The following is a 26,952-nucleotide window of genomic DNA, read 5'->3' on the forward strand; positions in this document are numbered from 1 at the left end:
CCACCACTTTTTTCCCTGCCAGGGAATCACATCGTGGATTCTGTCTCTTTCTTGCAAAAAGCCACCCTGGATTTCCTGCCTCCTGTTATGTCCCACCCACCCCTGCCTCTGAGCTCTAAGAGGAAAACCCAAGCCAAGGCTTTTTGCAAGAGAGAGAGAGAGACAGAATCCCTCCCATTGCTCTTTTCCTGGCAAAGAATCACATCGAGCAGCTGTTCTTTGTAAGACTACACTACCCAGGGAACCTTACAGGACCGACAGTCGCCCAGGCATCTCATGTAGTTTCCCTCTCACTTCCACATATTGACACACTTTTTATTTAAATCAATGGAAAAAATGGCTTAGAATCATCGTTTCAAAGGCCACTTCTGTCATTACATTCTGTGTTCAAGGAAGCATTTTAAAAAACCTTATGGGTGTTTCTGCCTGAAATGTTTGGGATCTGTGAACGGCAGACTCAATCAGGATAGGCAACCCTGAGCACATGTCAGATATTAGCCTACCAGACTATTTTGTTTGGTACCAAAAAAGCAGGCTGGTTTACTCTCCAGGACTTTTACGAGATCTGAAATAGCAACATCCTCAAACGGAGCCCCACTGCAGGGTATGCCAGCAGGCTCTGTCCACAGGCCTGCAACGTTGCTCTCCAATGTACTCAGACCACAAGGTGGGAATATAAGGTAGCCATCATCTGGTGTGGTGCTGCTGCCTCTCTGAAGAGCAGAAGGAGTCACTGCTTGTCACTCATCTCTGAGTGCAGCTCCCTCTGTGGCTAATAAAACCCTTAATTTTTTCCTCCCTTTTTTATTTGCAGCCACACCTTCTTCACAAGTAGATGTTGCGTTTCATTCAGCACTGAGGCCAAACAGTTGCCTGTCCTATCCCAGGTTCCTCTTGGGTCCCAACCATGATTAAAAGCTAGATTTCTTTGGCGCCTTTTGGTCATGTGACTAATCATACAGTTGCCCATGAACATATGAAGATGCCTTATACTGAGTCAGACTATTGATCTATTGACATCCGTATTGTCTACTCTGACTGGCAGTGGCTGTCCAGGGTTTACAGTAGACGTCTTTCATGTCACCTACTCCCTGATCCTTCTAACTGGAAATGCTGGGGTTGAACCTGAGAACTTCTTTAATCTGTATGCAAAGCAGGTGCTCTATCACTGACTCATGGTCCCTCCAAAAGCATTACATGTTTACCTTAGATAATCTGTGTTTGTGTGTGTGATTGGCAGAAGCTTTTCCTAAAATCACTTATTCTTTTCTTCTGCCTGTGAAGGCACAGATTAGAAGACTTTAAATACCCAGTAGTATCACATAGTAGGGACCTTTGGAGTTATTCACCTTGTTAGATTTTGTGGATTAATCTAGATGTGGTATATTTATGGTAGAACTTGCCTTGGAATTGGAGAATGATTTGGAGGGTCTCTTCTGACCCTAAGATGCTATGAAACAGGTAAGAGTTTGGTCATTGGGAATCACATCATGGTTTAAGAGGATTGGGAGAAGGACCATATGGATGCAACAAGAGTAGCAAAGTCTCTGGTGAGCAATTTCAAACATGAATGAGTCTCCTCCACTGCATGGATGGGGAGGGGGTTAGGAATGGGTGGGTGTTTGACCTGCTGGCCAAGTAAAGACACAGGCTGGAAAGATGAGCGTAGGTAGCTAATCTTGACAGCCACTGTATGTAATCTTAAGTAAGATCAGGGGTATTATAGCCTTATTGTTGGTCATAAAACTCAAAATAATTAACCCCCCACTGTGTAAATACAGATCAAGGTTTATTGCTAAATGAATGGTGTTTGGTTTTAGGAACATGTGTTCTTGAAAGCAGAAGTAAAAACTAGTGTTGTGTGGAAATGGGTGAGAAATAGATAAGGAGGGGCACTAAGACAAGAGCTAGCGACCATGCAGAGGTACACTAGATTGGATCCTACAAATCTGTTGCTTTCCTCTTCCCTTGACGTTCAGTCTGACTCCTTGTACTGGAGGAAAGCTCCTCCACTAGCTGAATGGATCCATGGATTCCAACTCATCGAGGTGTGAAGAATGCCCATATTTTCATCCTGTAGTCATTCCACAATCCAATTCCCTTTTTTGAGCTTCTAGCAAATGTGTTTCACCCGTTTTCTTGAAGCATATGAACCAACAAATTATATGGAAAAAAGGAACCTCGAAGTTTCAAGATTCCACCGACCTCTTATTGAAAAGGCTTTATGAAACAGGCATCAATTGTAATCTTACGGACATTGTATATAAAATAGGAACATGGTAATTCAGGGATCTTAATACGGATGAAAATCAAATGCAATTTATATTCTCATTGGGTTTGGAATTCCAGGCTTTTAATAATATTGGACAACTTTGACACAAGTATACAAAATGCAAGTGGGAATCTTTTTAATTGTGATGTTCGTTTTGAACAAATAATTTCAGCTGGAAAATTGACTTACGAAGTGGATAGAGCAAGACAAACCATATTGCTGAATATATCCGATGTGGCCCAAAGCACTGGTTATTATGTCCGTTTATGCCACCAGTGGTTTGTGTGTGAGGATGTGGGATCGGTTGCCTTGGTAAGTGCTTACTATATACTTAAAACGGTTCACAGAAGAAATTGAACCAAGACAGTGGTCTTCATCCCATGGCTTGGCATTAGGGTTACCAATCCCCTAGTGAAAGCAGGGGATTCCCCGCTCCCATCCTCTGTCCCCCACTACCACTCACCTGGCTGATGGGGAGAAAGGTGTGGGAATGGGCCTCCCGGGGCACACTCCTGGGGCAGAGTAATGATGTCACTTCCAAGAAGTCATCACGCCACCCCAAAAGGAGGGCACTCCCCAAATGGCCCACTTTGGGGCCCAGAGGAGCACAGGGAAAATAGCCCATATCTTCTTGACTAGAGGTATGCGATCCAGGGTTCTTGGACCTGCTAAATAGCTAGATTTATACCAATCTTGCATAATCTGGCTATGCTGGTTCACTTTTGAGAATCCTGGTTTGGATCTGGGAAGTCGGTCTTTGACAGACCAGATTATTCAGCTGCAGCCAAGCTCCATACCACAGCAAGGGAGTGGCACGAGGCTGGCAGGGGACAGGAGTCAGCAGGGAGAGAAGATTCCCATGCTATCCCTCCACCCCTGCGCGAGCTCCAAAAAGCAGGCAGCCTCAACAGAGGGGAGAGAGGGAGGGGAAGGCATGAAAGGCACTCCTGATACCCTGCCACCTCCTCTGCCTCTCTCCCCCTCATTTCTTCCTCCTCCTTTGGCTGCCACTGCAGAGGTGTTGCTACTTCCTTCCTTCCAGGCAAGGAAGGAGATGAGCCAAGAGCAGTGAGTGAGTGTGGTTGGTGGCCATGGCTTCTGGCTGTGGAGGATGAGGAAGGCAGTGAGGGTGTCTGAACAGCAACTGTGAGGAGCAGCAGAGATGCCAACTATGGGGCTGGAGGTTTGGCTCAGCGCAAAGTGGAGCCAAGCTCTGCGTCCAAGTGGAGCGAGGCAAGCAGGGGCATTAAGCAGCAAGGAGAGTGGATTCCCATGCTGCCCCTCTCCCTGCACCTGGGTTCCAAAAGAGCCCTGCCAGCTGCTGCTGGCTGTCTTTTAAACTTCCAGGCGCCATTGATCCTCACCACCTCCGTGCTTCTGAGAGGATTCTGTGGTTTGACATAGGTTCCTTTCCAATAATTTGGTTCTGCTGGGATTTTTTGGGAGTGGGATGGGCATTTGGACTAGCTTTTGGCCAGGGGTTGCCTTTGCTTAAGGTTTCTCATTGCCTGGAAAGTTGTGGAATTTTTTTACCCACAGGAAACAATGGAGAATGGCTGTGGACAGCTTGTTCAAGGGCCCGTAGAATTAGATCACAGGGTCCAATCTTCCTGGAACTTGGGGAGTCTTTTGTGGACAGGAAGGAATAGATTCCCTGCAAATTTGGTGGAGTTTTATTGAAAAATGCCTGTCCAGCCTCCCGGATAGTTTTCCCCATAGGGAATAATGGCCTACCACTCTGCCCCGTGGCACAGAGTGGTAAGCTGCAGTACTGCAGCCCAAGTTCTGCTCACAACCTGAGTTCGATCCTGGTGGAAGCCAGGTTCAGGTAACCGGCTCAAGGTTGACTCAGCCTTCCATCCTTCCGAGGTCCTGGAGGTAAAGTGTAGATGACTGGGGAAGGCAATGACAAACCACCCTGTAAAAAGTCTGCCAAGAAAACATTGTGATGCGACGTCCCTTCATGGCTCAGTAATGACTCAGTGCTTGCACAGGGGACTACCTTTACCTTTTTACCTAAATTCGGGATTCGCTAACCGGATTACATATTCTGACAAAGATTTACAGGAATACCAATTTTGGGGGGTATCCTTAAAACCTAGATCTGGATCACCAATTTTTTTGGGTGCACGTCCTGAATCTTGACCTAGTTTTGAGATGTGGGAATTGTTTGTAGACACAAGATAGATAGAGATGTCTAAAAACCAGAAATACTTGACTTCCTGCTGCTGTTTTACAATTTCAGATTCAAACGAATGACTTGGTGAAATCAATTTCTTTGCCGTTTACCCAGATGTTGCCTTGCCTGTGCATTGAGGTAAATATTTTTGGCCTGGTTTTCATGACATGTAATCTGGGTTAAAAAAATGTAGTTCCTCATTAAATGGGAATTATTATTTTTCTGAGAGAACGAAATCCCAAAATAGGCATCAAACAAACAATATGTTTGGTAGAAACCTTTCCAAAATTGTGTCGAATGACAGTTCTATTTTCATTGCTAGTGTAAATCTTAGATTGTGTGAGGAGAATTCCTCAGAGAATGCCACTGAACTAGGATTTAGGGGAAGCATTTCTGAGATCAGAGCAAACCTTACAGAGCCCAGAATCTCTATTTTAGAAAGTAAACCCTGGCTTTATGTAAATATCAGCTTGTTTTGAAAAGTAATTTAACCTTCCAGAGCCCAGGATCACTATTTTGGAAAGTAAACCCTGGCTTTATGTAAATATCAGCTTGTTTCGAAAAGTAATTTTCAAACATTGTGGGTGTTCCTGCAGAAAAAGGGAAAGGTATAGTATTAAAATGATTGGGTTCAATATAATGATGTATGAGTGGAATCAGTAGCTCCCCCCCCCCCAAAAAAACAACAACAACTCTACAACCCTTGGGATTTGAGAGATGTCCAGGAACAGTGAAGGATGTGATAGAAAGTTTTACAGTGGAGGGTCAAAATAATCCCTCCTTTTTCTCCAGAAGTATGTGTGTGCCAGAGGGAAACAACCGTCTGATCAGATGTACTGTGCCTGTTATTCGAAGTGAAGTGATGGGTTTTAGGCTTTTAGGTAGTTAACGATGGATGAAGAGCACTTTTTTGAGGGGATAGTTTATTTAACAATTATTGAAGAAGTGTATAGCTTGCCTTGGAAGAGACTGAAATTACCTCCCTCCTCTGCATGGAATCTATAGATTAGGATGGTAATGAAAAAGCACTTTTGCCTGTAAAGAGCTGGTTCCGAACCAGAGTGGAGTAACATGACTTTGACATTTTCTTTTCTTTTCTTTTTTTGGATTTTTTTAAAAAATTCATGTGTAAAACATTTATTTCCATACATTTTATATAAAATGACCAACATGGTATTCATATAAAAAAAGCACAAAGGACGACAGTTCTACATGTCACAGAAAGTACCTTCATTTATCTCTCACCTGGTTATCTATTCAGCAGTTCCTGTGCTTTATAGTCTATGAAATGTCTGACTTGACATTAAAGATTCCAATACATTTCTATCTGCACCGTATACCAACAAACACCTTCTTGGTTTTTAGAAGAAGAGTCAAGGTAGCTTTAGTCCAGCTGTTAAAGCTATTTTCCTATACAATGAAAAAGGTACTTCTTGAAGAAAGACTAGAGAAAATTAAAACCCTAAAAATAGAAATCACAGTTCTAGTTTACAGCTTACATAGAGTGTCTGTGATTTTACCCACACCTACATCGACACTTTCTTTTCCAGTCTGGGTTTTTGCTTTTCCACCTTTTTAAAGCATCCATTCACCCTGCATTTTTGTAAATACACACAGTATTATTCAGACATTTAAGTCTCACCAGAGCTCTTTCTTCTGCAATAAACTCATCCTATAGAGACTGCTTCCACTGTCCCGGCATTTACAGTGCTATCCTAAGTTGAGTTACTTCACTGGACTTAGAAATGTATAACTCTGTTTAGGATTGTACTGTGAGTGATGAGTGAGCATAGAAACAGCACGTATGAAGATGACATGGAAACAGATTTGGAACGGATTGCTTTAACTAACGGGGAAAAATAATTGGATTGTAGGCCTGGCCGGCGATTCCAGATGCACGGCGAATGCAGATGTGTCCTTTTAAAAATAGTAAGTGAATTGTGTTTCCTGTACTTTTGAATACTTGCAGTACTATTTCTGAATGGCTGCCAGGGCTTTTTTTCTGGGAAAAGAGGTGGTGGAACTCAGGACCGCCAATGATGTCACTTTGGGTCAGCTGGAACAAGGGGGAAGTTTTTAAAAGTTTAAATCGCCGCGTGGTGTGGAGGGCAATCTAAACTCCCCTCTGTCTGGAGATCAGGGGGCGGGGCCACCGGCCATGTGACCATTTTCAAGAGGTGCTGGAACTCTGTTCCACCACATTCTGGCTGAAAAAAAGCCCTGATGGCAGCTATGTTGCAGGGCGACTTACCACTAAGATGAGATATGCTTTCTCAGTCAGGACCAAATCTCAGGACTTCTAAAGTGGGTTTTCAGCCTTCCCCTGAGTGCTTAAGGTCCAGACTTCCATTACTGGAATTCTAGACCTGTAATTTTGCATTAAAAAGAAACTGTGGAGGGGGCAATACGAATGAGAGCCACAACTTCTGGGGAAAGGTGAATGAAGTCTTCCCCTTGTGCCATTTCCCTGATCAGAAAATGCCCCTACCATGCTGCTTTCAGCTTCTGGGGGAGAAGCCCCCTGGGTATCTATTTTATGCCAGTAGCACCCCCCTTCTAGTGATGAAAAAGCAATGGGGGCAATTTTGATCAGGGAAATGACGTGGAAGGAAAGAGTTAACACTTTCTGCACTAACACTGAAGCTCAGATCCAAATCAAGTCATGCTAGAGCTTCTTTTTTTAGGCCCAAATGATGCCTCTAGGTTCTAGTCACACTTGGCACGTGTCGTTTTGTCCTCTCTTTAAATGATTTTAAGCAAGTAAGGATGTTTTCCCAGATTTCATCTGGTGAGCCCAATCCAGAGAACCACTCAAAAAACCAGATCCTGTCTTTGTGATTTTACTTTCATATTTCAATGGATTGTGTTTTATATGATTGTATATTATCTCCTGAGCCATTTTGTGGACCTAGTAAGGTGGAAAGATGGAACAGAAATCTTGTAAATAAGTAAAGAATGAAAATGGTCAGGTGTGAAGGTTCCACAAGAACAAGCTAAAGCAGGAGAACTTCCTGTGAAATGGGACCATTTTCTCAAAAACACGGTTTGCTTTGTTCTCAGGCTGCCCTGAATATCTACACCAGAGCTCTGAAATAATAAAAAAAAGAATGCTGGAAATGCCATATTTAATACTTTATTGAACCAAATTTCACAGCAGTGTTTGCAATGGATTTCCCAAATACCCAATGTTTGACCCTCTGTGCAGTATTTACAATTGCATCCAATTAGCAGAATGAATTAAAGCCCCCTTTGGTATATATTTTCACAAAGAGAATGGCAGGATACTTATTTAGAAACCATTGCCTCTGAGGGTTGCTCTTTTCAGCTTTTTTTATATTTATAAAGTACTCTCAGAAGTCTGAATTAATTTTGTGTGTAACAGACACTTTCTTATCTTCTGGTGCTGTGTTTCTTTATGCCTGTAAAGGGAGAACAACGTGCACTCTTTGGAGGGAACTCAGTTTGGATTAGCATCTATGAGCAACCAGGAGACCCCATATGAAATAATTGGCTTGCTTTGTTGTGGGTACATGGATTCTGCTTAGGCTATAGATTCTTACAAAGCCTGTTGGCATTATAAAATGTTAAGTAGTAATCATGTCAGGGGTGTGGAGTTCTACCAGACAGGAGCTTGCCATAGAGGAGTAGTTCTTCTTGAACATTTAGAGTCTCTCTACATGAGACGCCTTGGTGTGTGTTTATCAAATATAGGGAGATGCAATGTTAGCTGGGAAGCGTAGTTTAAAAAGACAGAGCCAGTGGAGATCGCTCTGCAGAGGGTTTGTTAATTTTGTCTTCGCCTCCCTGAAGGCTCTGTCATTTTCACCTCTCCAATCTAAAAATGTGTGGGATTGCAACCAGAGGGCAGGGAGGAATGGAAATGGGCTGGTCTGCCTTCCAGAGCCAGGCTTTGGCCTGGAGAGGTTATAATGGGCTGAAGTTTCCCTTCTGGCATTTCACAGCCCCTTCATACAGCTCCAGTGTATAGCAAATCCTTTGCTGTGCCACTGGCTCTGTCTTTTTAAACTACATTTCCCCGCTAACATTGCATCTCCCCGACACAAGTTCTTCATGTGTCAGATATCTCTTGTAGAGAGACTCTGTATTAGGATGCCCTAAAAAAATCATGTAAGTTCTATGGCATCCATTTGTCAGAACTTCAGCTTGAAAAAGAATGCAGAACATCCCATAACCTCATGTTCATTATTCTCCACACCTGCATACCCGGGGATGGCTCATGCAGCAGTTTTTGTGAAGGACTACCAGTTTCTAACACTGCATATAACTGATGAAGGGCAAATATAAGGTAGCCTTACCAGAGTGGTATAGGAGGCACTAGAACTACTATTGCAGTGCTGTACAGGTGTGTGTGGCTCCAGTGATGTACTGTACAGTACTTATTTTATTTTGTCTTATTTGAAAATGCTTCTGCTCCAACTTTCTCATGCCAAGCAGGACTCAAAGTGACTTACAATGTCACACCCAATAGTACAATACTACAGAAACAACAGTTTTAAAAAAGACTCTCAGGACACATCTCAATCCTTTCTCTAGGTTCTTATTGTTCTATCCTCCTTGGCTGGTAACACTCTACTCACTAATATTCCGCACACATTGGATAATGCACTTCCAATCCTCTTTATAGATCATTTGAAACCGTTTTTTTTTTTTGTGCAGAACAAAAAATCCACCTCAAACGATTGATAAAGTGCATTGAAAGTGCATTATCCAATGTGTGCGGAATCAGCCCCTGAAAGCAGCAGCCATATAATGTTATCTCTGGGCTGTGTTAAGCATTGATTCTACAGATACTGAGCATGAGCATTAATAAGTAGGCAGTAGCTGCGTGGCTTTATCAGCCCTGATGCCACCTCTGCCTCCTCCTGGCACCCTCTAATAAGGGTGCCCTGTTCCATTTCCTCTTCAGTAGTGCATGGCAGAAGCTGGCAGCAAACTACTTGGTGAATTATCTCTGTCCTTAACATTAGAATGTTGACTCTATCTACTACAGTTAACCTTCAGTAGTTTCATACTCCTGAAAAATCACTTCTTGTGCTCAATGGCCAGTAAGGACATATTGGAAACACTACCTTTCCTGAACCCATCCATGGATAGGCAATTATTTAGTCTTTGAGAAAAAATGAATTCCCATCAGTATCTCCAGTACAGGATGAATATGTTGTGGTTTATGTTTTCCTCATTTTCTTCATGTGTTGCTTTTAGATATCGAGGCCCTATGGGATAACTTTATTTATAATCCTATCACCCAAACGCTGACTTGGGAAGCTGCCTGTCCCATTCATGTCAGTGTCAGTCTTTGTGAGCTGATGAAGACAAATGATCAATGTATTGATCTGCCAAACTCTTCAAAAACAGCTTCTGAGAAAGTAAGTGATGATAAATATGTCTGTGGACCGATGGATACTGTTTGTGCTGAGGTTACTGTTCACTGCAGGTGCCATTACCACTGCTGTCATTTTTATCACTGAGGGTTAACTTTGCCCCCTTCCACTGTAGACATGGCAACTAAAAATATAGAACTCCATCTGAGATCTTGCAAAACGATGTCATGAGATCATAGCAGCCATTTGAAAGATTGCTAAGCAATCCCAGCAACATTGGTGAGGTTACCATGCCTCAGAGCTAAACCACATGAGACGAATTACATGAGGACGCTCAAGTGAAGGGAGACGCAATGTTAGCCGGGAAGCGTAGTTTGAATTTCACCTCTCTTTACAGAACTGGCTAGATCGTTCCTCAAAGGTTTGTTAATTTCACCTCTCTAGACAGCGGGCTAGATTGCTCCTCAGAGGGTTTGTTAATTTCATGAAAGCCAGCAAAGATGTTCCTCAGAGGGTTTGTTTATAATTGACAGGTCCTTCAGGGGGGCAAAGAGGAAATTAACAAACCCTCTGAAGAGTGATCTTTGCTGCTCTGTAGAGCAGTGAAATTCAAACTATGCTTCCCTGCTAACATTACATCTCTCTTCACTTGAGCACCCCCGTGTAATTTGCCTCGTGTGGGTTGGCTTTCAGCCAGTGCGTGTGGGGTGACTGAAAATAGCAAAAGATGAAAGGGAGGGAGGGAAGGAAGCACGAAAAAAGATGTTGCAGGGGTTGCTGGGAAAAGAAGGAGGAATGAAAAGGTGACCTAAAAATCCAGGATATAACAGAAAAAGATGAGATACTACAGGAGCTGTCATGGGAAGGAAAAGTGGAGATGAGTGTGGGAAGGAGGGCTGGGGGAAAAAGAAATACACCTTGTGAGTTCTCCTGCTCCCCCTCCATTTCTATTACATAGTTCCTCCATAGAATTAGTATGCCATTTCCGTATGGAGAATCTCATGTGATAATTATACACAGAATTGTTCCATGGTGTCTATGCTTGGCGTACACCAAGTTAAGTTTCCCATTGGCCGAGTTCAGTTTCTGCTCAGGGAATAAGTGTATACAACTTTAAATCAATAAGCCATCTTTTGAAGGTCTTTAAAAGCTACATCTTTAAAAGCTTGTGGGATAAATGTTTGTCTTTTCAGAGGCTGCAGTAGCTAACTATCCGACCACTCTGTTTTCATTTAGGTAAAATATTCCCGTGTGGATGCACATGAGAAACTTTGCATGAAGGTACACACTACTTTTTTTTAATTAACCCAATCCATTGAATTGGATTGCACTGCGCTTACTAAAAGTATTATATCCTGAGTGAAGATTATGGTCTTTTTCAGAGGGGAGGGGTACACAGATGGTACAAAAAGCACTTCTCTCTTCTTCTCTTTTCTTTCTTATCACTGCTAATTTGCTGTACTGCTGGGAAAGGGAAGAAGAAAAGGTTCTGTCCTCGTGTAAGTCCGAAGAGTAATTCCTTAATTTTTTTTTCTTTTTAATTAGGTGAGTAATAAAAGACAGCAAAAAAATACAGATTTTCCATTAATCCCCTTGTTTTCTTATTCCCTCACCCTTTCTCCCCCCCTTATCTTAGACTTCCAACAGTTTTCCAACCCGCTGTCCACCTCTACATCTAATTTCTCTATTTAACTTCTATAATTAATTCTTATACCCTTAATTACCTTCTTTAAATGCTTTCTATATTAAAATACATTTCTAAACCATAAATTACATTTCTAACTTATCTATATTTTTTGTAAAGATCAACATCTCCTCTCTAGTTATTCAATTAATAATTATCTAGCCCCCCCTTCACGTCCCATTTCTTCTCTAAATACTGTTTCAATTTTCCCCAGACATTAAAAAATTCTTCTGAATTCTGTTCTCTTAGCTTCCTCGTTAGTTTACCCAATTCTGCCATGTACAGCAATTTTTGTATCCAATTTTCTATGGATGGTATTTCTTGCGTCTTCCAGAGCTGAGCATATAAAATCCTTGCCGCCATTGTCATATTCCTTTGTCTGGTAATTCCTTTGGTCTGGTAGAGACTTATATGACACGGTTCCTTTCCCCTCCTTATAATCTCTTCATGATTTTACTGTCATATTTTAATGGATTCTGTTTTATATGCTATTGTTTGCATGTGTTCTCATGAGCCACCTTGTGGACCTAGTAAGGTGGTATAGAAATCTTGGAAATAAGTGAAAATGAAAATGGTCAGGTGCAAAAGCTCTACAAGAACAAGCTAGGGCAGGGAAACTTCCTGAGAAATTGGACCGTTTCCTCAAAAACACAGTTCTGCTTAGTTCTCAGGCTGCCCTGAATATCTACATCAGAACTCTGAAATAATAGAGAAAAGAATGCTGGAAACGCCCTATTTAATGCTTTATTGGACCAAATTTCACAGCAGTGTTTGCAATGGATTTCCCAAATACTATGTTTGACCCTCTGTGCAGTATTTACAATTGCATCCAATTGGCAAAACGAATTAACCCCCGCCCTTATTATATAATCTCATAAATTGTGGGGGAAATATTCTATTTGATTTATCAAATGATACAAAGTAGTGTCTATTGCACTAATGGACTTGCAGCATGGGTGACCTCAGTAAAGTGTAACAACCCCACCCGCCCACTGGGGTGCTGGCCCCATTTCAAGGCAAGCTATGGGAATCCTTCTTTTGCCTTCTCTGTCATCTCTGTGTCTCTGCTGGACAACAAGGGTGATGATAATTAGTAAGGTGCTGACAGACAGTTTGATGAGCAGTTCAGAAAGCATCAGGCTTATGAATGTTTTATTATTCTATCTGAATTAGCTAGCTTGCCAGGAAGATCTGCCCAGTGCCAGTTTGAGTTCTGGCTCGGGGCTCAAGATACTGTGGTTCAGTTCCTGTTTAGATCTATTTTGATTCCTCCGTCGGGGACTTTTATGAGTAATAATGCAGTCATCTGTCATTCAACCCTTGCCCAAAGAAAAGTGTATTTTATTAATTTGGTGCGGGACTTGCATGAGCCCCCAAACAAGGCATAGAAATAAAAATTCCGGGAGGATTGCAGTGAGACGTCAAGTTAAAAGTTAAGCTTTTAAAAATATTTCCCTTTGGCAGTAAAGGAATAGAGTAACAGCCAAGATCCCAGAGAGGAAATATAAGTAAACCGAGGGGGGGGGGAAGTTTCTCTTCCAATGCAGTTTGGGGAGGGTATGACAACAACAACATTTATATACCGCCCTTCAGGACAACTTAAGTTTGCAGAGATAGTCTTAACTAATTCAACTGGCTTGAACCAGTTTGGTGTAGTGGTTTGAAGCCAGTTTGGTGTCAGACTCGTGGTTAAGAGCGCTAGGACTCTAATCTGAAGAACCAGGTTTGATTCTTCACTCCTCCACTTGAAGCCAGCTGGGTGACCTTGGGTCAGTCACAGCTTCTCAGAGCTCTCTCAGCCCCACCCACCTCACAGGGTAATTGTTGTGGGGATGTTGTTGTTGTTGTTGTTGTTGTTGTTAATATTAATATTATTAATCCCTGCAAGTGAGCTCAGGGTGGGTCACAACAGTGCATAAAATATACAGAGATAAAATCACAATAATTTAACACAGCCGTCTAATAAAACACCTGCTCACCATATAAAAAATCATATACTTTGTAAACCGCTCTGAGTGGATGTTAAGTTGTTCTGAAGGGAGGTGTATAAATTGAAAGTTGTTGTTGTTGTTGTTGTTGTTGTTGTTATTAAAGAGAATTCATGCAACTAATCACTTTAAAAAAAACAATTTCAGTTTACAATGAAGGATGGCTCTTGGGTTAGATGTCCGTTCGCTCATGGATATTCCCAAGGTAAAACATTTATTATGGTTCTAAAATTTCTCCCTACATGAATAATGGATTGATTGTATTTTCAGCAACTATAGCACAACGAACTGCCTAGCTGTGATGGTTGGTTTCAAGTTCTGCTCTCCAGGAGCCTCAGTTTCAAATGGTGGATTAGTATGTTGGGGGTGGGGAGACGTTTCACAGCAGTTCAACTGCTGGCCAACTGATAGAGTTGGGGGTTGTTGGATTTTGGTGGAAGAAGAGTTAGGAGGACTGCTTGCTGGGCAAGAAAAGGTATTTCGAAGAAACGTAGGGTTTCGGTGCTGTTCCTGTCAAAAACAGTTACATGCCTTTCTGTTCCATGTAAATAAATAACGTAAATAAATGTTATAAGTCTGTATCAGTCAAACAAGAAACCTGCTTTGTAGCTGTTATGTTCTCTCAGACCCCAGCATTCTACAAACTTTGTTACCATAATCCTGAGAGGGCTGGAGAAAAGGAAAACAAAGATACAACACACACCACTGAAATAGACCTTTTCTTAGTTGTTTTCTTTAAGCCTACTGTGTGGTTCCTTCAAGCCCATAATCCCTTCGTAATAGGACAAGTAAATGCTGGGTGGTGCTCAGAGTCCATTGCCCTCTTTAAAGATGAGAAGACTAAGAGGTCCCCAAAGCCTCAATTATAAGAATAAAAGCTTAAGAAGAAAAAAACAAAAGAAGCATATAGGGTGTGGAATTTAAGTCTCTAGTTTCTAGGTCTGGAGACAAGGTGTCACCACACTAGCCCATACCCTATCATATCTCAGGGTTCTTCTAATAATATATTTTAAGAACCATTCAATTGGAAACACAATTGATTTTCGTTACTACCTCTTACAATGGAAGAAGCAGTAGAAGTACCTGCATGTCTTGTGTGTGTGTGTGTGTGTGTGTGTGTGTGATGTGCTGTCAAGTCACCTCTGACCTACGGTGACCCTATGAATGAAAGACCTCCGAAACATCCTATTATTAACAGACTTGCTTAGATCCTGCAAACTGGAGGACGTGGCTTCTTTTATTGGGTCAAGCCATCTTGTTTTAGGTCTTCCTCTTTTCCTACTGCCTTCTACTTTTTCTAGCATTATTGACTTTTCCAGAGAATCTTGCTGTCAGCTTACTTCACTGTCCAACTTTCATATCCATACATTGTAATGCGGAATACCATTGTTTGGATTATCTTGATCTTGGTCCCCAGAGAGACATCTTTATCTTTAAGGATCTTATCTAGCTCCCTCACAGCTGCTCTACCAAGTCTCAAATTGCCTTCTAATTTCCTCATTGCAGTCTCCCCATTGGCTGATGATTGAGCCAAGGAATAGAAAATCTTGGTCAATTTCAATTTCCTGATTGTCAACTTTGAATGAATGAATTAATAGTGAACTTTAAAATTGTGTAACTCCTCAGTAGTCATTACTTTTGTCTTCTTGATGTTCAGCTGTAATCATGCTTTGGCGTTTTCTCCTTCCACCTTCATCAATAGTTGTTTCAAGTCTTCACTATTTTCTGCCCGTAACGTGGTGTCATCTGCATGTCTCTTGTCTTGTAGATGCTGTAAATGTGAAATTTATGGAATAATAGGTTTAGAAATTAGGCTCATAGAATTGAGAACTGAAACTTTGCAGACTGTGATCAAAGCTCAGAAATAGATTCAAGGGCTAGAGTTGTGTGAGTCATTGGCTATAATCTTTAAAAAGTCCATATATAATCCTCACCATCATAGGACTGTTGTGAGAAGAAATCAACATTTGATTATCAGCTCCGAGTCTTAGAGATGAAGTTAGGTGTAGATTGAAGCAATGAGCTGGAGTCCTCAATTGGTCTGCAGAAGGCATAGGTGGTCATGGATATTTCTCACTTCCTCTCCCCCCGCCAGCAGTTCCATCCATCACTAGGAAAGTTGATTCTTGGGGTCATGAGACCTGCATGGTCTTCTGCTAAGAAAAGAGACAGAGAGCTATTAGACTCCCTCCCCCTCCCCCACTGTAGTTCATGGAGGTCACTTGACCCATTGTCTGAGGATGATAACTTATCTGGCTCCAACTGAGGATTACTCTGGATGGGGGAGGGTTGGGCAGTTGCTGCAATGAAGGGCTGGATGGAGGACAAAGTCAGCGGACTAGTGGGGGTGCACAGAACCTCCCCCCAGATACCCAAGAATCAACTTTCCTGGGTTTGGATGGAACTGTGTGGGGAGGGAATGTGAGAGAGATTCCAAAGCCTTGAGCGCACAGATCATGGAATCCAACCTATTATTAAATATCTATCTATATAAAAGGGAAACCGTGTTCCAGGCAACGCACTTTTATCCTGGTGCACCTGCACAGGAGCACTAGGATAAAAAGTACATCTGGCCAATGCAGCTTCCAGAGGGAGCTGCTGACACAGGACAGCCAGGTGAGCCTGCCTGCTCCTCCAGAGGGGGCTGCCACCACGGGATAACTGGGTGAGCCCACTTGCTCCTCCAGAGGGAGCTGCTGCCACAGGAGGTCCAGGCGAGCCTACTCGCTCCTCTGGAGGGAGCCACCACTGTAGGATGGCCAGGTGAGCCCACCCGCCCCTCTGGAGGGAGCTGTCATGGGAAGCCCAGCATTCCCAGTTTTTTTAGGGCCTGTTTTTTTTAAATGGGCTCTCTTGCTAGTTGATCATAAAAGCATTCCTAATTCATTTGTATCACATTGTCAGTGATATTGGTATATTGTTTCCTGTTTCAGCTTGGACAATGAAAGTCTCTAGGATGGAAGAACAGATACAAGCTTCCTTCACATCAAATACTGAGGCACAGTTTTCAGTTCTTGTTTGTAACGGGACTGAGTCGTCTTCATGTGACTCTGCTGGAATACACCAGTCAATCTCAGTGGTTTGTGCAATTTTTGTTTCTCAAAAGCTCCTAATTGTATCCTGCAGGCTGGAGGCAAAAATGCTAAGAAGTGTGTTACACAGTGGGAAACCTCTGTGTAGTCTGGTTGAGTACACCCAAACCTCAAGATGCACGTTCTCAAAAGCCCAAGATATTTAAATAAGAAGGAACAACTAAGTAACTTGGTAGGGTAGATAGGCTTTATTATGAAATGGGACATATAATACATTTTTTTTTTAAAAAACCCTCCCAAATGCATTATGTTATCTAAAGCCTAAGTTACAGTGGGATATTGCATAGATTTTATTACACTGGGAGTCTCTCTAAACGAAACAAATTTCATGAGGACACTCAAGTGAAGGGAAGTACAATGTTAGCTGGAAAGACGAGAACTAAAAAGACAGATTGGAAGGCTTTGTCAATTTCCCCTCTCTAGAGAGCTTGCAAATATCACTACTCAGGCGGTTTGTTTATTTCCTCTTTGGCTCCCCAAAGGCTCTGTCAGTTTCGCCTCCCCTTCTGGGTACTAAAAAGATTTGGCTTTCTAGTACTTGGCTTCCTGGCTAACACTGCACCTCCCTTCAATTGAGTGTCCTCGAGTAATTCGTCTCATTTAGAGAGGCTTTGAGTTACCATCTTGGGTTTTGAGTCATCTCATTGACTTAGCAAAGTTATATATGTTAGAAAATGAGGAATTGAAGAAGCTTCCATGGGCAGATTTTCTTTGTCTGAATACCACTGCTAGGACATAACTTCAGGGGAAGGGGCGATGTTGGCTCAGTGACATGCAGAAGTCCCAGGTTCAATCCCTGACATCTTCAATGAATAGGATCAGGGAGTAGGTGATATGAAAGACCTCTGGAGAACTGCTGCCATTCTGGGTAGCCCATACTGTCCTTGATGGACCAAGGATCTCATTTAGTATAAGACATCTTCATGAGAAGGCCTTGGCCTCTATGCCCAGTTTTTGGCCCTCTGGGGAAACTGGTTGGGCGCTGTGTGAAAAATTTGCTGGACTACATGGACTACCAGTCTGATCTGGAGATGCTCTTATACATTCAAGTGTCACAAGCAAATCGCAGTTCATGCCTTATAAATCCTCAGGCAGAAATGTTGCCTCCATCTTTCCCTCTCCCTCCCCTTGCTAGTGGAGCTGAAAGACTTCTTTGGTGAGGGAAGTTTTGGATCTAACCTCAAGTGTGTTGTGGCATCTGAAACTGGAATTTATTTCTCAGCCACAGACTCAGTTCACTTCTGAATTAGTGCAAGAAACAAACTGCTATTTGTTAAAGAACCCTAATTTGAATGCTTCAGCAAATAATGGTTAGAGTGAAAGTTTTCTATACCACAAAGTCTTCCATCTTGACATGGTGCTGGGAAGGAGGTGGGGCCTGTGCAGATTTGAAGATTTCTGGCTGGGTTTTGTCACAAACCTATAATACTTTATTTGTGATGCTCAGGGGCCATTTCGTAGAAAAAGAGCTGGAGGAACTCATTAGCATACCTCATTAGCATACCTCATTAGTATATGCCATGCCCCTTGACATCACCGGAAGTGTTCCATTAGCATAACTGATTTGCATATGACACACCCTCTGACATCACCTATCCTGGCTGTTTTGGACCCAATCCTGGTCATTCAGGGCCAAAATTGGGCCCAAAATGGCAAAAAGGGGCTGAAAATGGCCGAAAGGGGGCCCAAAATGGACAGGATCAGGCTTCTGCTGAGTGGGAGAGTGATCCACCACCCGTCAGAGGCCCAATCTGGACCATTTCGGCTCCAATCCAGGTCGAAATGTGCCCAAAATGGCCAAGCCAGGTGGGCAGGGCCACCTGACATGTGACCTCTATGGGGAACTACCAGAACTGCGTTCCTGTGTGTTCCCCCTCAAAATGAGCCCTGGTGATGCCTGAACTCGGCTGTAGTGTTTTATGGCATTTAGTAATATTGATATAGCCTCCTGAAGTAGCCTTCAGAAATCACAAGACTGGTATCAAATAATAAAAAAATGAGAAAGCTGGTTGTTGTGGGTTTTCCGGGTTGTATTGCCGTGGTCTTGGCATTGTAGTTCCTGACGTTTCGCCAGCAGCTGTGGCTGGCATCTTCAGAGGTGTAGCACCAAAAGACAGAGATCTCTCAGTGTCACTGAGAGTGACACTGAGAGATCTCTGTCTTTTGGTGCTACACCTCTGAAGATGCCAGCCACAGCTGCTGGCGAAACGTCAGGAACTACAATGCCAAGACCACGGCAATACAGCCCGGAAAACCCACAACAACCATCGTTCTCCGGCTGTGAAAGCCTTCGACAATACAATAAGAAAGCTGCTAAATGAGCTGACTTTCAGGCACCTCTTACAAATGAGGCCCGAAGCACTGGACCTTCACTTTCAGTTGGGTGTTGTTTCAGTCTGTCAGCCTGGAAGCTTTCTCAGGGGTGGAAATGTGGCTCGGTGATAGAGTGTTGTCATGGGATCCAGACCCTCCCTTGTATCACCTGTAAAAAAGGAGCAATTCATAGGTAATGTGAAAGAACTCTAAGCCCCTGGAGAACAACAGCCAGTCTGAGTAGACAGTACTGATCTTGATAGACCAACGGTCTGACTCAGTCAGGTAGATCTGAGACAGTCTACGTGACTTAAAGAACTGGAACAGTATTTGTGCCGGCTGGTCCAGGCCACACAACTAGCTTCCCAAAGTGAATGAAGAATTGCTTGTTACGGGGGAAGATAACTTGCCCCCTCCATGCATCTGACGAAGAGAACTGTGATTCTCGAAAGCTTATGCTACAGTAAAGTTGGTTAGTCTTAAAGGTGCTACTGGAATCTTTTCGATTTCGCCTTTGCCGGGAACTCTTTTAGACATAGCTGGGTGCTATATTTAAGGAAGCTGCTGTCTGGGCATGCCATTAACCTTTCAATTTTTTAAAAAAGATAAGAGATAATAAGGAAATGAAGCATGATAATTCTTCTTCGTTAACTTGAGGCTTAAGCTCTTGTCTGCTTTTGATTTTTTTTTCCAGGGCAGTTTGACTACCACATCTGTCAACATTTCAGGGAAAACATGTGGTCTGAATATCTGCATTCAGGTACAAATTCTGCCTTTAAGCTTCATTCTGTAACTGCACGGAAATAACAATCAGCAGAGGGAAGCGTCATATTGGCTTCCTCCGCACTGGCTCTATGATATGACTGAAGTTTGCAAAGAGGATTATTAATAATCTAGATATGCTGCTACTCACCTGAACAGTGCTTTTATGAATTATTTAATTAATATACACCCTCCAACATTTCCTGCTGGCACACCTCCTGTGAGAGTGAAATGCCATTAGCCTAATCTGCTCTTTAAAATCTTTTCATCAAAAAGATGGGTAGAGTGACAAAGAGTTGATCTTTAGCGGGTAAAAGTTGAGCAAAATGGATCATAAACACTGGATCCATAGGCTCCATATGGATAGGAGTTAAAAGTGAACGTCTCTCACCCTATATTCCCTGGAGGTTGCTCCGATCAGCAGACGAATGGCTACTGGTGATCCATGGCCCCAAGGAGGTTCACCTTGCCTCAACCAGGGCCAGGGCTTTTTCGGTCCTGGCACCTACCTAGTGGAACTCTCTGTCCATGGAGGCTCGGTCTCAGCAAGATTTATTATCATTTCGCCAGGACTGTAAGATGGAGATGTTCCACCAGGCTTACGGGAATTGAGGCAGGCAAACCATCCAACTGGCCCCTCCCAGTGTGTGTGTGTGCTCCAACCTGTATTTATTAAATCACAGCCATCCTGCCCCATGGATCTTAAGAATGTTAGATGTAGGGTGCAATGTGGGCTGTCTTAACATGTTTTAATTGCTGTGTTTATATGACTGCTACCAGAGTTTTAATTGTTTTGTTATATGTATTTATATGATGTGAATGCACTCTGAGCTGCATGCTAGGGAGAGTGGACTACAAATAAAATAAATAAATAAATACGTACATTTTTATGATCTATAAATAAATAAAGAATACGTTTTTATGATCTAGTTAACAGGTTGCAGTCCCAGGCGCTGCCTGTATTCTAGACAACTAGTTGCAAATCAAACTCAGTGATACTGTAACTTGGCAAGATTTAACACTGATCCAAGCTAATATGGTCATGCATCTTAATCTACATTTTCCAGATTTTCAAGCACTGAGCTTGAACGGAGGGAATAGGTGCTTACTTTCATTCTTTTAAAAATACTCTTTTTAACAATTAAACTTCTACTTTCTTAAATTGCAACCACTCCCAAACAAGCCCATAATTTTTGACTATTCTAATGATTTTTTCTAACCCTAAGAAGAACACTTCAGGTATATTAGTTATACTGTTTTTAGAGATAATAGGGCTTTTCCACGTGAGGTTTTTGCGGCATCAGAGCCAAGCTACAAGTGACGCCTTACACAGGTTGGACACTTGTCAGCTTACCTCAAGTTTTGATGGGAAATGTAGGCGTCTTGGTTTTACAGCTTGGGCTCTCCATTACAACTGCAAGACCAGGATGCCTACATTTCCCATCAAAACTTGAGGGAAGCTGACAAGTGTCCAACCTGTGTCTGGCGTCACTTGTAGCTTGGCTCTCAGATTTCCCCCTCCCAAAGTATCATTGGCTAGTCTTTGCTCTCCTGGTTTTCCTCATGTTTTTTTAGAGCACTGCAAAAGTATACCACAGAGAAAAGGAGAAACAGAAGTTCTAGAGTAGTATCACATCCCCACAGAGCTCCTCCCCTCTCCCAAACTCCTCCCTCTTCAGGAAGCAATCCCAAACCTCTAGGAATTTTCCAGCCCAGAGTTGGCAAATCTATGCTCCTGTTGTCTTCCAAGTCCTGACATTGTAGCTGCATTCCAATGTCACAACAAACTGAAATGAAACTGTAATTCAACATGAACACAGTTGGTTGCTCTGATTAGCATTGTTCCTCTCAGGTCTCTTCTCCTCCTCCTCAGATTGAAGTTGCTGCATATCCACTATTGAAGCAAAGCACCTTGAGAAAACCTAAGTTGAAATATATAGACTAGGTAAAGGGAAAATAAAAATAATTGTGCTGAAAGACATGCAGATTGTTGCTCCTGACTAGAGGTGGGCACGAACTGGGAAAATGGCAGTTTGTTGAGGTTTGTGGTTCATCACGTTTCACGAATCATGAACCACAAACCGGTGTGAAATTGCCCAGTTCGTGAACTGGTTCGTTTGGTTCATGAATGCATCACTTCTGGAGCAGCAGAAGGTCTGCAGAAAGCTCATCCCCCCTGTTGCCTAGGAAACTGATTGGTGACTGTGATGAACTGAAAAATGAACCAAACGAACTGGCCTAATAATCGTTGCAGTCCATTGCGGTTCGTCAGAAATGCCCTCCGATGAACTGTTGGTTTGCAAAACAAAACAAAAAGGCCCGGTTCATGACAAACTTTGGTTTGTATTTCAGTTTGTGCCCACCTCTACTCTTGACCTAAATATAAATCTCACTGTCATTGCCCACATGTTATTAATTAAACCGATTATTTCTCTAACATCATGCAGCGGTTACAAGAAAAATATGTGTATCTGTGTTTAAAACAAGGCTTCATTAACTGTTCAGTAATGATTACTTGAGATGGAAATCCCCCTCCTTTTCTTTTACAAGGGATGGAGGACAGATGTGGATTATTCTATTCCTACATACATCTGTGATTTGCCCTGCGGTAAGTGTTGGTAATAATCAGAGCTGTTGCTTAAAAACAAACAAAACACTCCCTTGGATTTGCAGCAGAATTGCTTGGTTCTGGAGACCAGGATGGGGGTTCTGCTCATCCTTGGCTTTGCAGATTTCTATGTGAACCCTCTTATTAGGGCCAGTAGACACATGACAGCAACCTCCATGTAATCTCCTCTGGAGAGTGTGGTGCCTTTACTGGGTTCCAATTTGGGCTTTGCTCCCTTGAAGGTGTCGTGGGAACTAGCACTTCCTTCTGAGTGGTGAATATGCAGCATAAAGATGTCCACAGTGTGTGCCTGTGTTATGTGCTGTCAAGTTGCCTCCGACCTATGGCAACCTCCAAAACATTCTATCATTAATAGACTTGCTCAGATCCTGCAAACTGAGTCAAGTCATATTGTTTTAGGCCTTCCTCGTTTCCTACTGCCTTCCACTTTTCCTAGCATTATTGACTTTCCAGAGAATCTTGTCCACAATGGCAGAGGCTCAAAAATGCCAACGCAGTCTCAGTAGTCATGTAGACACTGTCTGGGGGCTGGAATTGGTTCCTAGTCACGGCAATGGCTTGCAAGCATGGCCTCTCTGGAAACATGGTGACAGCTCAAAGAATTTGCAGGTTTTCACATGTGGTCATCAATAACTGCCCTGACCTGGATAGCCCAGGTGAGCCTGATCTCGTTAGATCTCAGAAGCTAAGCAGGATCAGCCTTGGTTAGTAATTGGATGGGAGAGCTCTAAAGAAGACCAGGGCTGCAGAGGCAGGCAATGGCAAACCACTACTGTTAGTCTCTTGCCATGAAAACCCCAACAAGAGTCGCCGTAAGTCAGCAATGACTTGATGGCACTGTCTACTCTCCTCTGTCCATAACTGGTGAATATGAAGAGGAGGGTCAAAGTTGTTCCCCTATCCAGTGAAATCTTATTTGGTAGGCCAGTTATGTCTGGGCCAACAGGAGTATAGTGGGGGAATCTGGCCCAAAGTTCACTGGATTTCCTAGCATTAATTCCTTTGTTGAAAAATATGGGAAGATAGCAAAGGAATGATTTGATAACAAATCTTTAATAGAATCAGTGGTGACCAAAAATAATTCTCTATTCAAGAACATCTTTGGGAGCACTAGGAAACTAGGCAACCTGTATACTGAATGCTCTAGTGAAGAGAAGTCTGATATTAAGGGTTTGCTTATTAAACGGGCAGGTGGGATTTTAGAACAGCACCCTCCACTGGGGCCAGCCAGCAGTGATAATTACAGCGTGGCATGGTGATTAGAGCAATGAACTAGGATCTGGGAGATCCAGGTTCAAACCATGTCATGAAATGGGGCTCCCTGCACGAGACCAGCCTTTAGAGAAATTTCCTAGTAATTAAAAAGCCAATCTATACATCTCGACTAATAAACAAGGACATTTTTTTAAAATGTTGCAGCTGTTTCATCTCAGAGTCATCAACATCACGGAAGTTCCTTCAATATCCTCTCGGTAATAGCAATGCTTGCTGTCCTTGTCTCTATGGCGGCTCTCCTTGGATACCAGCTTTTGTCAGGTACTGATCCATGGATGGAAAACATGAATCCTAAGTTCTAGGTGATCTGGACTGAGAGTGAGAAAAAAGAGGGTTATTCTCTGCAGGAGTGTGGAGCTCTACACTTGATCTTAGCCAAAGGCTGAGAAGTGATGTGTGGAGCTCTGTTTTAATAGGGTCTATAGCTTTAAGATACAGCTTTTTGGTTGTGGGTTTCTAGTAATGAATGTTCTTGAGATACTACAATCATGGCTCAGGCCAGTTCTAGATGTTGGGGTGTCTCCAACCATTCTCCAAGGAGCCTTTCTCCATTCTAAGAAGCCTTCTCAAAGAGGAAGACTTCAAACTTTGTTCAGTAGAGTGGTAGGTTAAGGGTTGGAGCCATCCATTTTTAAAGGAATCAACAGGTAGATGGGCAATAGCATCATGATCCTGGTATGGTGCATCTTCAAAAATATCCAAACGGGAACTGAAAAGTAAGGGTGCTATTACCTAAATTGCTACACACATGGAGGCGCTGTAGCAAGTAAGAATGTCCCCTTACTGGCCCAGAATAAGAAAGAGAGAGATTGCAAAGCAGCAAACCAAAATCCTTTCCTTAACAGCTACCTATATATAAGTGAAAGCAAAAGGGGATGGGGCAAACAAGAGCATATGGCCTGTTTGGCAGAGGGTGGAAATTCTGTAGAGTCCTGACGCGAAGAGCAGAAGAGTGGAGTGTAGAGAGGGGGAGAGAGAGAGAGAGAGAGAGAGCAGCTTGTGTTTCCAAGGAACCTCTGGCACACAGGCAGTCACTGGAAAAACTGCTGCAAAGTATTGGGGATTTGGGGGTCGTATTTATAGCACAAATGTTCATGATCTGGGGCAATGATAAGTGAAGAAAATACGAAGAGGGATGGGTGGCTGGAGAATGATGGGTCTGTGATAAGGCTGAGCACCTGTTAGATCCTGCCCTCCATTAAGGCTATTAGAAAACCTAATTCTGGAGAATCGTTCGAGTTTAAAGTGGAGAGGAAGCTGATATTGAAAAGGGAAGTTTTCCTGGTTTGCATAAAATTTAAAAATGCTTCCCGGAGGAGGTTTGGAGAAACACGGGCCTAAGGCTGGGTGAATAACAGGATTAAGGAGAGGGCAGAAACCTTCCTGTACAGTCACGAAGATAAGGGGAGGAGCGAACTTGGATCTGTCTGTTGCTCATTGTCTTGGAGATCTGGGTGGTTCATTAGGGTCAGATTATTCAGGGAGGAAGTTCCAAAGTCCTTGGAGAGAATGGCCCTCCACTGGGCTTTAGGGAGGAGTGGGTCTCCCTTCTATTTCTGCTTAATGACTCACCACTTTGTCCTTGGCATGGCTGCTGCGTAATGAGCCTCTGCTCTTAGCTTAACTTCAGCAGGATGCAGACTACATTTTCCAGCCCTAAGTCCAGGGCTTTTTTTCTGTAAAAAGAGGTGGTGGAACTCAGTGGGTTGCCCTCAAAGAAAATGGTCACATGGCTGGTGGCCCTGCCCCCTGATCTCCAGACAGAGATCTGTCCGTCTGGAGATAAGGGGACGGGGCCACCAACCATGTGACCATTTTCAAGAGGTTCCAGAACTCCGTTCCAACGCGTTCCAGCTAAAAAAAAGCCCTGCCTAAGTCCATATAAGAACCAAAGTCAGGGCCCAAAATGGGGGGTCTCCTTGAGGCGAGAGTCTAGGGGCTACAGCGTCCAGTCCTTATGGAGATTTGAAACTCAACCACTTCTACCACGCAAGTTCTTCTTTGGACATTACAATGAAAACATAAAGCAATTACTTAACCACTTAGTAAAACATTTAGCCTACTAAAATTTACTAAAACTCTTGGTTGGAAGTCCCATTTCTACTGATTTCCTGCATTTGTTTTATTCTTTTGTTGCTGAGGACCTAAAACAGCTATTGTGTGAAGCCCATACACACTACTCTTATTGTTCCAGCACTAGTAGGGCATGCTGCTGCATATTAAATAAGAGGAAGCAGAAGATACAACAATTCAGTGACCTTTATTGACGTTACATCCATGTTAGGAAGCAGAAGATAAAGGTTGTGGTTGCAGAATGATAAATAGCTCCATGTTAGAGATTCCTGTTTTTTTTAAATTTTCAACTTTATTCAAAAACTAAATTTTTACAATTCAACAACTTATATACAGCATTAGAGCACAATTCTAACAAATTATATGATCAATGTTATATTAGTACATTAATAACATATATATTGCATCGTTATGTCCATTTTCTTTTCCTTAACTGTATATATTCCTTTAGCATTGTGAGGCTAGAGCATTAAAGGCTCATTTGGTGATATACATTTATTTGATATAAATTTGTTTCAAGATTCTAATTCTATAAATTTCTGATATGACGTTATTACACCCTGTGAATCTTTCTTGGCAAGATAGTCTATGAATGGTTGCCATTTTTCTGTAAAATTTATTGCTCTAGAATAATCTGTTGAATGTTGTATGATATATTGTCGAAGGCTTTCATGGCTGGAGAATGATGGTTGTTGTGGATTTTCCGGGCTGTATTGCCGTGGTCTTGGCATTGTAGCTCCTGACATTTCGCCAGCAGCTGTGACTGGCATCCTCAGAGGTGTTGCACCAAAAGACAGAGATCTCTCAATGTCAACATGTTTGACACTGAGAGATCTCTGTCTTTGGTGCTACACCTCTGAAGATGCCAGTCACAGCTGCTGGCGAAACGTCAGGAACTACAATGCCAAGACCACAGCGATACAGCCCGGAAAATCCACAACAACCAATGTTGTATGATGTTCATTATTTTTTCCATTGCCATGTATTCCCATATTTTATTGTGCCATATATTTATGTCAGGTGGGTGGGGAGATTTCCAACAATAAGCAATAGATGTTTTAGCTGCAATTAAAAGTGTTGAGGAGATTCCAGTTAGACAGAGGCAGGATCATAGAATGACAAGGATCTGTATCTGGGCTAGGGGAGAAGTGTTTCTCTTGGGACAGCTTCACTTATTAAAGGATGTGCATAATTTTTTTGTATTTCTGGGAAGATGTGCAAACTGTGTGACCTCATTTCCTTTGCAAAAAAGACATGCAAATACCCTTTTGACATGCCACCCTGGAACCTCAGAAAGACGTTGCATGAGTCATTCATGCATCATCTTTTTAAAAAGAAGAAGA

The 26,952-nt window shown here is 42.5% G+C and overlaps 1 protein-coding gene across 2 annotated transcripts in view; it reads left to right on the plus strand.

Annotated features, from left to right (window-relative positions):
• IL17REL (interleukin 17 receptor E like) overlaps window positions 1-26,952 on the plus strand; it is a 71,900-nt gene that overhangs the window by 38,686 nt on the left and 6,262 nt on the right. For both annotated transcript variants that reach the window (XM_054988755.1, XM_054988756.1), the window contains exons 7-16: window positions 2,445-2,584; window positions 4,518-4,589; window positions 6,326-6,380; window positions 9,675-9,838; window positions 11,030-11,074; window positions 13,613-13,670; window positions 16,399-16,544; window positions 19,565-19,630; window positions 22,183-22,240; window positions 23,681-23,797. In XM_054988755.1, coding sequence (XP_054844730.1) covers window positions 2,445-2,584; window positions 4,518-4,589; window positions 6,326-6,380; window positions 9,675-9,838; window positions 11,030-11,074; window positions 13,613-13,670; window positions 16,399-16,544; window positions 19,565-19,630; window positions 22,183-22,240; window positions 23,681-23,797 — 921 coding nt within the window. The remainder of the gene's footprint in view (window positions 1-2,444; window positions 2,585-4,517; window positions 4,590-6,325; window positions 6,381-9,674; window positions 9,839-11,029; window positions 11,075-13,612; window positions 13,671-16,398; window positions 16,545-19,564; window positions 19,631-22,182; window positions 22,241-23,680; window positions 23,798-26,952) is intronic.

The sequence above is a fragment of the Eublepharis macularius genome, chromosome 9 (assembly GCF_028583425.1).
Source record: "Eublepharis macularius isolate TG4126 chromosome 9, MPM_Emac_v1.0, whole genome shotgun sequence".
Classification (NCBI taxonomy): domain Eukaryota; kingdom Metazoa; phylum Chordata; class Lepidosauria; order Squamata; family Eublepharidae; genus Eublepharis; species Eublepharis macularius.